General features: G+C 45.6%; 2 protein-coding genes across 9 annotated transcripts in view; one reads left to right on the top strand and one right to left on the bottom strand.

Annotated features, from left to right (window-relative positions):
• Positions 1–47: 47 nt before the first annotated feature.
• Positions 48–6,047, top strand: LOC115342094. The gene is made up of 2 exons (XM_041123855.1): positions 48–4,855; positions 5,384–6,047. Exon 1 carries the CDS (start codon positions 211–213, stop codon positions 1,120–1,122), a length of 912 nt encoding a protein of 303 aa, XP_040979789.1. The 5' UTR covers positions 48–210; the 3' UTR covers positions 1,123–4,855; positions 5,384–6,047.
• A 2,228-nt stretch (positions 6,048–8,275) lies between these two features.
• TRABD (TraB domain containing) overlaps positions 8,276–13,675 on the bottom strand; it is a 39,619-nt gene continuing 34,219 nt past the window's right edge. For all 8 annotated transcript variants that reach the window (XM_030015351.2, XM_030015353.2, XM_030015352.2 and 5 more), the window contains one exon: positions 8,276–12,830. In XM_030015351.2, the coding sequence (XP_029871211.1) occupies positions 12,653–12,830 (178 nt within the window). In that variant the 3' untranslated portion in view covers positions 8,276–12,652. The remainder of the gene's footprint in view (positions 12,831–13,675) is intronic.

The raw sequence follows: 13,675 nt of genomic DNA, 5'->3' as shown, positions 1-13,675 counted from the left end.
GAGGCGTCGTGAGGGACGGCCGGCTGGAGCCGCCAGCAGGTCGCGGGGGGGCGGCGGTGCCCTGGCGTGGCGTCCGTCCGTCAGTCAGCGGACGGTCCGTTTGCCTCGGCTGCGCCTCGGGCGCCGGGGGCGAAGAGGGAGAGCGCCGGGGGCGGTGGCACGCGTGGGCTTGCCCGAGGCTGTCCCGGCTCGGCGCTGGCCGGCGTTAAGATGTCCTGGCTGACGAGGGGCGGGAAGTCAAAGGAGAAAGAGGAGTCGGAAAGCTCCCCGGGCCAGGAGGAGAGGGGTCTGCTGGTACAGGCCATGCTGGAGCACGGGGGAGACCCGTGGGACCACAAGGTCGTCGGGCAGGAGCCCTCCCTGAAAGCCGCGGAAAGGTGCTGGCAGAGCTACGTGTCCGCCTACCATCCCAAGGGGGAGAAGAAGTGCTCGGCCCTGCAGTGGCTGTTGTTCGACCTGGCCCGGGCCTTGCAGGCGGCGGTGGAGGAGAAGGAGCAGCGTATCGGGGACCTGCAAAACAATCTGCAGGTGGCTCGCGACGAGATCCTGGCCCTGCGGCGCGATAGCTCGCGGCTGAGCGAGCAGGCCGAGCAGCTGCCCAAGCTGAGGGAAGAGCTGAGGGCCGAGGCGGCCGAGAACGCCCGGCTGAGAAGGAAAGTGCAGTGCCTGGCTACCCTGCTGTCGCTGGGGAAGGGTTTGGATCGGAGGAAGGTGGCGGCTCTCAGTAAGGCAGACTGGGACCCAGAGGTGCGGGATGGGGACGGCTGGGGTTTGGAGGCGCGGGAAGAGTCGCCGGAGCAAGGAGCGGGTGCGGCGGGTGCGGGGAAGGCAAAGCCGGTGGAGGGAGATGGGGGCCAGGAAGCGGGGGATACGTCCAGGAAAGAGAAGGTGTGGAGGAAGCGAAAGGAAGGATGGCCCGTGTGGGTAAACCGAATGTGGAGCTTGGAGCAGCGCACTCCCTTCACGCACGAGGAGGCGAAGCGGGTGGTGACCGCCATCAGGCTGCCGTGGCCCAAAGTAGGGGCGATTATCAGAGCCCTGCCTGCCGATGAGGTGTCGGGGGGGGGAGATCTTGCGGCTGGTGATCAGAAATTTGGGAGAGTACGAGCCCCTCAAAGATAACATGGAGGGGGCGCCCTGGAGAGACGTCCAGGAGGCGTCAGCCTACGTGTGCGGGAATGTCTTACTCCGGGCGTTAAAGCAAAGGGAGGAACCGGTGACCCCCGACTTTGACATCTTTGGGGTGAACGTGGAGCAGGGGGACGTGGGGGTGCTGGCCTGCCGTGCTCCCAGGCTGCACAAGGGGTTTTTCATCAGCCTGGGGTCTACTTTAATCGGCCGCCCCCTCGGTGAGTGCATGGCTACCTTGGAGAACATGGGGACCCTGATGGGAGCTGAGGGGAAAGGGATGGTGAAGAAGGACAGGATGGGGGCAAAGGGGAGGAAATACATTCCTAGAGGGACAATTTGGAAATATTTAATAAGCCAGGGGGTGAATGAAGGAGAGCTAGATAGTCAGCCCACAGGAGTTTTACTTGCCAAAATGAAGAAAATCCTTCAGGAAAAGGGGATTAAGCAAGAGGAGATTTGGGAAAAACTGAAGCAGATGAATCCACCAGCTCCTCCCCCTATCCCAAAGAGAAAGCTAGACCCACCCTTAGGGGACCCTAAAGATTAGGAGTCCCAACCCCTGGTGTCAGTGGGATTAACCTCCACCACACTGACCTGGTGTGCAGGGAAAAGGGGCTGCGTGGAGGTACCACGTCTGTTGAAGGGGGGGTGGGAGGTTACTTTCTTAACTGCTATGGGATCAGAGACTTTATTAGATTATCAGGGTCCTCCATTCCTTGCTAAATCCATCTGGATATTGGGAGTGGGAAGGGGGAAAATGGAGGGGAAAAGGAGTAGAAGCCCAGTTGTGGGTAAGGGAGGATAAACTGGATGGGTGGATAATTCTGGTAAAAGGGGGGGCAAACATTTTAGGAATGATTTTCCTGTCTCAGTTCAAGGTAGATCTGTCCAAGGGAAAACAGTATTGTGCTGCTGGCTCAAAGTGAAGCGATCACAGGAGTCCCCACGTCGGTGAAGTGCCAGTCTAAAAGTAAAACAGAAACAAGGGTAGTAAATTAAGAGTATAAAGTGGTTCTAGCCGGAGACCCCCTCTTCCTGTCCCAGTACCCATACGGTACTGAAGCACAGAAGGGTCATGAGGAGGCTCGGGGGTGCAACGAAGGCTGAATAGATTGGGATTTAAAAATCCCTATTTTCACAATTTCTGTGGAAGCCCAGCGGTATGGAGCATGTGGATGGTGGAAACCCCTTGCAACCTTAGGGGCTGGACTAGATGATCTTTAAAGGTCCCTTCCAACCCAAGCCATTCTGTGAATTGGAAATCCATGTTGAGTTATGCCTTTGACCCCTGGGAGTGGGTGCCACTTGAACAGTGGCAAATTGATTCCGTGGGCCCCTTGAAGAGGTTGAAGGAGGGTTTGTTTCGGTTTGTGTTTGTTGCCATTGGCAGAACAGCAAGATGGACAGAGGCAGTGGCAGTGTGTGAGGGTACTGCTAACGCTGAGGTTTGGTCGTTATGTGAAGTATTGAAGGGATGTAGTCCTCCAATCTTAACAGATTCAGATAAAGGAAGCCACTTGACAGATGCACCAGTCCAGAACTTCCTGGAAGGGGTAGGGGTGCATCAGTTAACTCGCATTTCCTACCATCTGCAGTCCTCCAGGGTAGTGGAGAGAGCTAGTAGGTCCATCAAGGTGAGACAGAAGATAATTGCTGAAGAAAGAGGACTAAGCTGGAGTACTTCTGTTTGTGTGCTGGGCCTTGGGAACAAAGAGCGTGCCAGGTGCCTTGCTGCAGCCCTTATGAGCTGGTCTGTGGCCCTGCCCCACAGAGGGATGTCCTCTGTGGCAATGTCAGTAAGCAGCCATGCGCCTCTGATACTGATTCAATCCTGGGGCAGGGTTCAGTCAGCAGAGAGCATGGGCCCATGCTGCTCTCCGGTGTCGCACAGCCGAGGAGCAGCATGCCGCTATAAAGCAATGTGAAAATCAACCCCCACTGGGAAGTGTGGTCCCATCCACAACCCAGGTACAAAGGGGAAGGCCCAGAGAAAATGTAGGGATGATTGTGGCTTATGGGTTGGGAAACACAGAACTAACTGGAAACAAAGAAGGGGCGGTTTCATGGGTAGGTGGGGCCCACTGCCAGGAAATCAAAAAGAATGTTTCTATCTAATGTGGAAGTAAGATTGGTCTTCAGGATCAAATGTGGCTGTGGGATGGATTGCAGGTGTGGACCACAGAGAGCCTCGCCGAGACCCATCTTCGAGGTGCTCATCATTGTGTTAAGGCGGCATCAGGAATATTGTTAAAGCATTGCAGGTCCTGTTCAGTGTGTTCTGCTGGCTTCTAGGTGTAAGAGTGATAGTTTGGATGTGGAACATCACCACTGCTGTTAATATTTTTATTTACTTAAAGAAAGATGTCAAAGGAGTTTTAATACGAGGCCTGGTGATGATGAGGATGACCTCAGATGTTTGGTTTCCAAGTAATAAGCATTTGTTAATAGTCCTTCCAGAGTTAACTTGACTTCACCTGTAAGAGAGCATGGACTGGACAAAAAGATGGAACTAATAAATTAGATCCTCAGCTTGGATCCCAATGTGGGTCAGCCACAGAAGCTGCATGGGATACAAATGGTACCTTTGCAACCAGTGTAATAATAGGGGGATGCAGTTGTATCACCTGACAATGCTCTTAGTTGTTCAGATGGTGCGGATTTAGTTTTGGCTGCTAAGCGTGTCCAAAACTAAAATCACACCATCCACAAGTATCCACAAACCCTGTAGGACACTATCCATGTTAATCCTGTAAGATGGGGAAAGAGATGGGGAATTGATATGTGAGGCATGAACTATTCTAGAATACATCCAGTGTGACCTGTGTGTACGTGGGTTGTACCTCTCTTATGATTGCAAAATCTCCATCCTTGGAGATAATCAAAAGCTATCCGGAGACAGTCCTGGGCAACCAGCTCTAGGTGACCCTGCTTGAGCAGGGGGTTGGACCAGATGCTCTCAAGAGGTCCCTTCCAACCTCAACCATTCTGTGATACATTCTATGAAAATGGCAGCAATTTTGAATCATATACAAGGTAAATGGGTAACAAACTTCAGACTGTTGTTTGATGCAACAGCAACGATAACTACCTGGGATAACCAAATATGGCATGTGGTGAAAGCAACTGCCAAGTTAAAAAACCAAACCAAACCAACAAGCTATAAGGGATTAAATTCAATAATATCTCTATCTATTGTACTCAAGCTCAATTGTTAGAACCACTTTTATGGGTGGATTAACTCTGTTCTCATGGATAGTACAACAAAGAGATCCCATATTACAAGGGAAGTTTCACCAACTGCTGTTGCAAATGGACATCTAAGTGAAACATATGTACTGGTTCTGTACATCTGGTTGTGGACCACAGGAGGATATTGTCACACATCAGTGGAGCAAGTCAGTGTGGGAGCACCAGTGCTGGTTGGGTTGGTAACAGTGCAGGCTGTGTATGCGTCACCTCACCTGTACTGGGAGAGTGGGAGGATAACATGACCTCTGCGGCTCCAGGAGAAGACTAAAGATGTGGCATTACATCTGTTGGTGGTGTACATTCACTTGCCTGTTCTCAAAAGCAGGGGTTTGTTCCTGAACGAGGGACTAATGACATCTGTGTGGGAGCTGAGAGGCCTTGCTGGGATGAGGTGTTCAGGCAATGTGACAGCATACAGAAGTCTCTTCTCTGGTTTCTTGGAACCAAGTTGCAAGCCTGAGGACCACCTTAACAAGTAAGGAACTGTCAGAACCAGAGACTGAAATTGTGAACTGTACATCGTTGGTATGACATCTCCATGGGTTGGTTTCCAAAAACTACTACTATGCAGCACTTAATGCACTTAAACCTGTACTTGTTTTTAGTTATGATAGAAGTAATGGCATTCTTTATATATGCTTTGCTTGTTTCAAAAGGAAAGACTGTGCTCATGTGCCGGGTTGAACACCTGATGTGCATTGCTAGCCTAACAGTTGTGGTGGCTTCCAGCCGGAAGGGATTGAGCTTACGAGCACCCAGAGTGGTCTGAATGTCCTCGGAGGAGGTCAGGCAGACCAGAGGGTGGCTTGTGAGCGAGAGGTCCCGCTGGAGCATGCAGCCCCACAAGAGCCAAGGCCCCAGCAGTGCTGGCAGAAGGGTGACAAACATGTGCCTCTGCTGCTGCTCTCTGGTATGTAAACTGCCAGATAAGGTCCTGCTGGTGCTTGGTCAGCTTGCACAGGGATCAAGGCTAAGATGGAATAGTTGTATCTAGTAATTGTAGGAGGTAAACTAAACCCTGCGGGACAACTGTGGGGGAGTCGTGGGGAGCCAGGCTGCCCGCAGCGGGTATCCCTGCCGGTAACGCCATGTAAGGCTGTGACTGCCTGGGTAATGGCGTCAGAAATACCACAGTTAGGTATGGCTGTAGCAAAACCAGGAGGAATGAGGAGGAAGTAATTGGGGGCAGGTTGTTTATCTGGGAGGGATTTGGGTGGAGGAGAGGAGGTGGCAAAAAGGTGGGCCCTTATGCCAAAGAATGAGGTATGAAGTCCACCAAAGAAGACCAGAGGGCTCCTGCTGATGGTGGGAGTGTGGATGCCTACAACCGGTAGCACAACTGACCTGCACGCTCAAGCCCTGGGAAGCTGGAAGGCATCGCCTGGGATAATCCACTGCACTTGCTCCATCAGGTCTCTGGCTGTATGTCATGGCATGGGGGGACAAACCTGCACCTTGGGACTTAAAAAACTGTCATTGAGGGTTGGCCACATGTGAGGCTTGTTAGATCTGAGATTCAGAGCTTGTAACTTCATAGCTGTGCCTTATGGTTTGCATACACATATAACTTGATCAGTGGTACAGTACTTAGGTTATTGATTATTTTTTCTGTTTTGCTAGTTTCCTCATAGTGTGTTCACCAGTTAATAAACAATGTGCCTCAGTTATGTCTCGGGTAACTGGTCTGAAGAGGGGAGTCAGAGCTGTGGTCCACGCCGTGGGAGTGCTGCCTGCCATGAGCCTTCCTCTAACACGCCTGGGCATCCCAGAGAGCACATGTAGGACAGCATCTGACCACCACCTGCCCAGGAACACCATTATTGGCCTGCCTGTGCACAGTCAGAGAAGTAGGAATCCATGTATGTAGTGGCCAGGCAGAAATTCCTGGTAACTGCAATGAACCATCAAGGCTACTGTGGGTTCCCCAAGTCTTCCTGCTCTGCCCCAAGTTAAAGAGGGGCACCAAGAGCCTGCCAGGGTGGTCATAGTAGATGTGGTTTGGGGTGAGAAGCCCACAGACTCTGCAGCTGCCTTAGAAGAGCAGCAATCCCTCAACACAACAAACAATAATATGTTAAATTTTAGAAGAATGAGAGTAAAGGTCTGCTGAGGCTGGGTCTTACATGATAGGCAAATTAAGTCTATCCTTGAAATATTACAAATGAAGCAATCTACACTAATTTCAATTGTTTTAAAACCATGATTCTTACAAAAGAGTAAAATTAAGGTGTAATAAGGATGTTCTCTAACAGTGTAATTCTGTATTTTCCATAAAGTACCCTACAAGCAACATAATCATGCTTTTTGGCAGATACTTAATTTTTTTTAAGTGAAGGTTAATATGTTATTGTTGTTTCATCAAGAATCTGCCTCTCAAGCATCAATACGATCACAAGAAGAAAGAGAAATGGGTGTATACTATGAGTCAGTAATTATTCAGGATGCTCCTATTTTTGTGTTGTTTCAGTTAATACCAGGTACCACATCGGTGAGTCAAACCAAACCTCTCCAAGGTATGCACTTACCTTCTCTGAAGAACAGCCTCAGGGTCTGGTAGACACCTCCACTTAAAAGCAGACACACCAGGTAAACCATTTGCAGTCGGTAGATGGCACTAAGTTATTACTATTGTATTTTCCAGTTAAATCAGAAGGCAAAAATAGAACTGCAACATTGGGTCTCGGCTCCAAAGAACTTGGGCTGTAATCATGAGGCAAGAGACACCGCAGAGATGGAAGCAGGGAGGGGAGAGGCAGGGAGGTGAAGATGCTCACTGGCAGCTGGTGCACACCTGGAAACCTGCTGCACTCGCTCAAAGGCGAAGCATGGAGCTGTCCTGCCAGCCTTGGCCGCACACAGCTCCAGGGAGTGTACAGCCAGTACTCCAGCTGGCCCAGAAGATGGCAGGTGTGCAGTTCAGTTGCTGCAGAGATACGGTGCGTTAATACCCACCATGCTCTAATCCAAATGTCACTCTTAATTACTCTGCCCAGTTTGTGGCTCATCTCTGTAGCCAAAAGCAGGGACATTTTACCACTGAAAGAATGTCACTTAGTTTGGAGGAGACACAACATTTTCCAAGCATATAACAGAGCTTTTTTTATTTTTTTAAAGTCTGAGTCTTTCCACTTTCCCTCATGCATTGGTCTTGATGTATCAGCACCAAGTATCTTGGATAAGGCAAGTGTGAAAGTGGTAGCATGCATCTTTTCCCTGCCTCACATGATCACCACTGGAGCTTTGCTGTACAGTACTAAATGAACCAACAGCTGAAACATCAGACAAGCAGAAGCAAGTGTTTGCGTTCTGCCACAGCTGCCCCTACCACAGAGCTACCTGAGAAGGAGCCAGAGCCAGGTGGCAGGGACCCAAAGATGGAAAAGGGCACTCATGCCCACAGTTGCTGCCCTTTTCCCTACACCAGGAGCGAGGATGAGGCTAGCCCCATCTTTGCTGCTGTTGCCTCCCTGGAGTATAGAAAGCTTCATTTGCTCCCCATTGGTTAGACTGCAGAAGGCAAGTGACAAGGGAGCAGATAAGACAAGCCCCTGCCAGGCTCTTCAGCTACAACCTGCCGAATAGGACAGCTGCTCCAGCTATTCCCTGTTCTCCTTCACATACAAATGGACACAAAAAAACTGCTGCTGCAGGGACATGCGCAGCAGTTGTATTTTTTCACCTGAACAGTCAGTAGACTGATTTCAGCTTCCTATCTTTGGAGCCACTTGTGTCCAGTGGTTGATGTCTTTCATGCACATTTCCACAGCCAAGTGAAAGGGCTCAGCACCACACTGAAGTCTGTCCATCAGTCAGAGCCAGAAAAGTGACCCTTCTCCTGCAAATACTTAACCCCCCCCCCAATCTTTGGAAAAAAAAAAAATCAATCTCAAAACACTCAAGTCTAAAATTAAAGTTTATTTCAGTTTTAGAAAGAAACAGGAAAATACGTACATGAGTATCTTAGTTACACAAGTGACAAGTGTGTTGTTTCTTTTCCATGTGTAGTTCCCACTACTGCCTGGCACTTTGAGATAACTTGATATATTTCTCAGTGCCTTTTAGATGTTTTACAATACACACACAGAAAAACAGCTTCCAATGGAAATCTGGGCAATATTAATCCACCTCAAAAATAAATTTTTTAATTTGGTTCGGTATTTGGTATAGAAAAGATATCTCAAACATGACCTAGGCCAGCAGTATGCATGTAACACTGGTGAACAATACACTCCGCGAACAGGCAGCTGCCTTCCGTGTGCAGGTGTGCAAACTGAGGCTGCCTGACTGAGCACTGCTCGATAGCTCATGTGCTGTGCAGCATGTCATCTGCCAGTCCCATGGATGGTATTTGACTACAGTATGTAAAATTTTTTTCTTCCACCTAAATGGCTTACCCAGCACTCCTTTGCAGATGCAGCTCCAAGTGCAACTGAAGGGAAGTTTGCCTGATCAAGGAAAACAGGACTGCACTTTGCTTCACACGCATACAATCAAAAAGTATGGAGCACTGATTGACAAAGTATACCATCAGCAGACTATCTGTATGGAATATAGCTTATGATATATACTTACTTTCAGTATGAATATAGGGTCTTTTTATTATTAGCTTTTTTTTAAAAAAAGTAATGGTCACATTGATTTAGCTAGCTCAGTTTGAAAGATTAAACTCTTTGCAACTAATTCAATATCTTTTCCACTCTAAGGGTATTTACTTCCCATGCAGCAGCCAGCACTGTAAGCACAAGTGACTGTGCCTGATGTTAGGCCAGTGTCTGAGCGCTTCACTGGACTGGGACTAAGGCCATCAGCTCCTTGCACAACTGAGCACTGGAGAGACATTAAAAGAAAAGCAACAACAACAACAACAACAAGTCAACTCACCATGCCTAACTCTGGACTTTGAATTTAGGTACTCACGTTGAGAAGTCAGTCTCCCTGCATGTTTAGTAGGGCAGGGGAAACTCATCCTTTCTTCTCTCAACCAATTGCATATGGTAGGTTGAGAAACCAGTTTCCCTACTTCAACATTACACTGAGATGCCCCTCAGTGGGAGGTATTTACTCCAACTGACATTCAGAAAAATGCGTCAGATGGCGAAATTATCATGTACTAGGTCTAGATAACCAGTGTTTGTTCTCAATAAAAATATTGATTAATAAGGAAAACAAATGCCTTCAACAGAAATGGTGGTTAAAATATTTTATTTTTTATATCATAGAACATACTGCTGTTTACTTTAAATCACTTTCGAGTAAAGGCACACATTGTTAAAAATACTTCAAATTTACATCACATGTACAAATGCATAAAACAGATGTACATGTCACCAAAAAAATACAATATGGCTTCATAAGGTTGAGGTGGGGCTGGGACAATTCAACATAAATTTTACAGGATGCTGTTAACACTGAAAAGACTGACTAGAACAGAAAAGAATGGACCTAAAACACTGATTATGTTACATAAACAGTACAACACATTGAATATACAACATTGAGCATTCGTGTATGGATTCATAGGACTGTTAGTTCTGCAAATTCATCAGGCTTTCCAGCGCCACTGAGTAAACAGTGCATGCATATGATCTGCCAGTCTGCAACAGTGGGAAGATAAATCGCAAATTCTCTGTCCGCAAACAGGCTCCTTGAAGAATCTGCTGATATGTTTCATTAAAAAAAGAGTGAAACAGTAGGCATAAGGTATTAACTGGAGAGAATAACTGAATAATGAACGGACAACTTACATGGTAATCACTTCTGGCTAAAAAGCATAAAAGATTACATCTGCAAGAATGCTCCATGACAATCATTTAGCATTAGTCCCACCCAAGTTTAAGGCTCATATCTAAAATTTACCTTAGATTTGTTTTCCTTTGTGTAAAATTACCTGAGCACAGATATCAAAGATCTACAGAACTTTTAAAATATCTGCAGATACCTTAAAAATCTGTAGATAACTTAAAGCAAAACATCAATATATTGAATTCTACCAGCTAAAAATTCTCAAAAAAACAATGAACAAAACAATATTTTGGTATGTCAGTAAAGCCAGGAGAAGAATGAGCTTAAGCTTTTGTTTTCATCTTTTAAAAATGTACATAAAATGTAATAGAATTATTAAAATAGGACTGCTTAATTGTAAACAATACATTAAACCTTTAAAAAAAAAATCAGGAATCAAAATTCAGGCAGTCACTCTAGTCTTCTATAAATTGTTTACAAATGCTGCTTTTCTACTTGCTAGAGATGGCTGGTGGTTTCTTAAGCACTGATAGATGGAAAATAAAAGGACCCGCCTCTACTATATTCTATATTATCATTTACACTTTGTGTCCTAGAAGTGTGAATTGCTGCCATTCTCATTTGCTAAGGTTTATTCCCTGCACAACTGTAAGGCCCAGATCCAGAAAAGCACCTAGCATCATCTTAAGAGCTCTGCAGGATCGGGTTAGTTTTAATAGGTTTAAAGATAAACATGCACTTAAATGATTTGCTGCACTGGAACTCATAAAATTTTCAAAGTGCAAGGCAGAAAAGCATCAGGTTGCATGGACAGACCAGCTCCCAGTAAAGTCAATGCCATCACAGAGAGGAGCATTTAGACCCTTAATTTCATATAAAAAGCTTGAAAGAGACAACACTGCACAGAAGATACATGTACATACTTTCAGCAAACAATAGACTATGGGACAATTTCCAACACAAGGCTTTGGAAATACACCCTACTAGAAGCAGTTTGTTGATTTTATTGAACCAACTGAAAACAACAAAGAAACACAAAACACATCACCTTTTCCTCCTCCTGCCTCACACACTGGTTCCTATCTTTCATTCCCAAAAGAAATCAATACAGATAAAAACTTCACTTTACGCAATGAGCAACGGTGTATGAGCCTGAGGAGCAAATGGGACTCTTCCATTCAAATACATCAGGTTAAAACTTTGATATGACAGTTACAGTTACTTGTATTGTTGAACTGGGACTAGCTGATGGCAGAGGGCACTTTACAATCATTGACAATCCTGTATAAAGGGTACCAAAAAAATTCCTATGAAATATGAACCTAGGATTAGAGAAAAAAAAAAAAAAAAAAAAAGATTGATGATGGATGGCTGTCCTGGATAATTAAGAAAATCACAGCAGTTTGAAGTACCCATAATTCTATGTATAAATAGCAGGTAATCCAAATAAAATGCTACAGCTAGTTTGAAAAACTAAACTGAACACTGCTTTTCTATTAAATAGATTAAAACATTCATCCACTGAGAAATTACATTGATAAATAAAATACTTTCATGTATCAAAAATGAGGGGCAGGTGCTATCAATTCCAGACTTCTTGTCCCAATAATGAAAGGTCTGAGAAACAAAAGTAAATTGTATGAGAAACAAAAGGAAATTGTACAGTAGTTCTAGTCTCTTAAATTTACAATACTGAATCCAGCAGGATTTGGCTAAATAATACAGTTTAAATAAGCTAATCTAAAGGAACAGAGTGTCCTGTAAACATCTGACACAAACCACATTGCATTCTGATGGTGTGGCTATACGTTCTCTATGCAGGAGAAAGACAATTCAACTGGTGGTGGTAACAAGGGATGCAATCTAAAGGCAACGTTCCTGTTCTTCAGTAAGGCTTGTAAAAAATTTGAGCAGTGTACGTATGACAGCCTGTACAATTCTGAAATTTCTGGAAAGCTCTTAAGTTTAAAAAAAGCCTAAATGTTTTAAGTATAAAACACACATTGAGAAGATGTCCTTCTAAATAACGTGTAAAAGTGTCTGGCACCAGAAATGACCACTAGGTATTATTATACCCAAGGGAAAAAAGCAAAGAATCACTCAAGACAAGCATCCCTGAACTTCGGAGCAGATGCAGCCAATTAGGTTACTTTCTGTTGTTCTGTTCCTCTGGAAAAGAATTAATGAACATACACTCTTTAAGCTGTCTGTACTATATCATCAGTAATATATATTATATATACAGTATGCGTACATATAATATATATATTTGTGTACATATTTCTTTTACCTCAATCTGGAATCACGTGGTTTCATGCAACACACTTACCAGGAATCAAACCTATTTATTAGATCATAGCTGGTGTAACTTTAGTATCAAATCTTTTATTATACAGCAACTCGGCATTGCTCAGCATCAATCATCTCTGACTAGAATCCTCAACTCGCTCTTCTTTCAGTCCAGTTCACATTTGTTGCCTCTATCACCCTTTTTCAGCCACCTTCTTCCCATAGTGCCTCCACTTGATGTTCAATGCTGAGACCTTATTTCTGTCAGCTTCTGAAGATAGCTCTGTGCTGCTGGCATCGAGAGAATAAACTGAACCGTCCTTTGACCTATTCGGTAGCAGCCATATCCCATCAGTCCAAAAACTGTTGCTTTTATGACAAATTTGAAAATCTTACTTGACGCTGATGGAGGAGGCACACTGAAGCAAAAGATATAAAACAACGTTAACACCTGCATAGCTGGAAAGAACAGGCATTTTCCAATCAAAACAAGGATCTTTTCTCCCCTTCTCCCTTACAGTGCAGGAGACTTCCAGGTAACAGATGTGTCATGAGGGAACAGTGTATTCTTTCATGTTCAAGGGCTACATCCAAATTAAATAGTAACAACAATAATAAAGCTTTTTCCACTTATGTATGACGCCACTCTTAATGCCTATGGACCTTGACTTGCCCATCACCCTATCAAAGTAACTAAGACAACATCAAGACTCTTGAAGAATACTAGAAGTTAATGTTGTTTGTCAAACTGTTTATAATGTTAATATGCGTATCTCTGCAGAGACAAAAGTCAGAAGAAAGACAGGACACAGCCTAAGTGCAACGCCTGTACAGTCAACTCGCTGTCATTCAGGGTAATGGAGGAAAACAGAGCTTGGATATTCTGCATAAGGTGTGTCAGGACCTGGTCAGGTTTGTGCAGCCAGAAGGAGCAAGTCTGGAGCCAGGCTGGCCCCTGTGCAGATTCAGAGGGGTGTTTCAGCAAGGTGTACCCCTGGATGCCGGGCAGGCTTACTAGCCTAGCTACAGCTCCCAGCGTGCGGAAGCCAAGCCCCTGCGGCGTTCTTGGCCTCCGGAGCTCCACAGAGGACAGTGCAGACAAATCAGAGAGGCTTCCCACGAAGCTGTCCCCAGTCTGGCAGGTATTGCTGGCTTTGAGATCTCCACAGAGCCACTTGGAAGTCTCTGCACTGGCCACCTGGAAGCCGGAGGGTAAAGGACAACAGGCACACCAGGTCTACCCCTGCCTTCAAGCAGTCTTATT

The sequence above is a fragment of the Aquila chrysaetos genome, chromosome 5 (genome assembly GCF_900496995.4).
Source record: "Aquila chrysaetos chrysaetos chromosome 5, bAquChr1.4, whole genome shotgun sequence".
Classification (NCBI taxonomy): domain Eukaryota; kingdom Metazoa; phylum Chordata; class Aves; order Accipitriformes; family Accipitridae; genus Aquila; species Aquila chrysaetos.
This window is presented reverse-complemented; position numbering and strand designations above follow the sequence as displayed.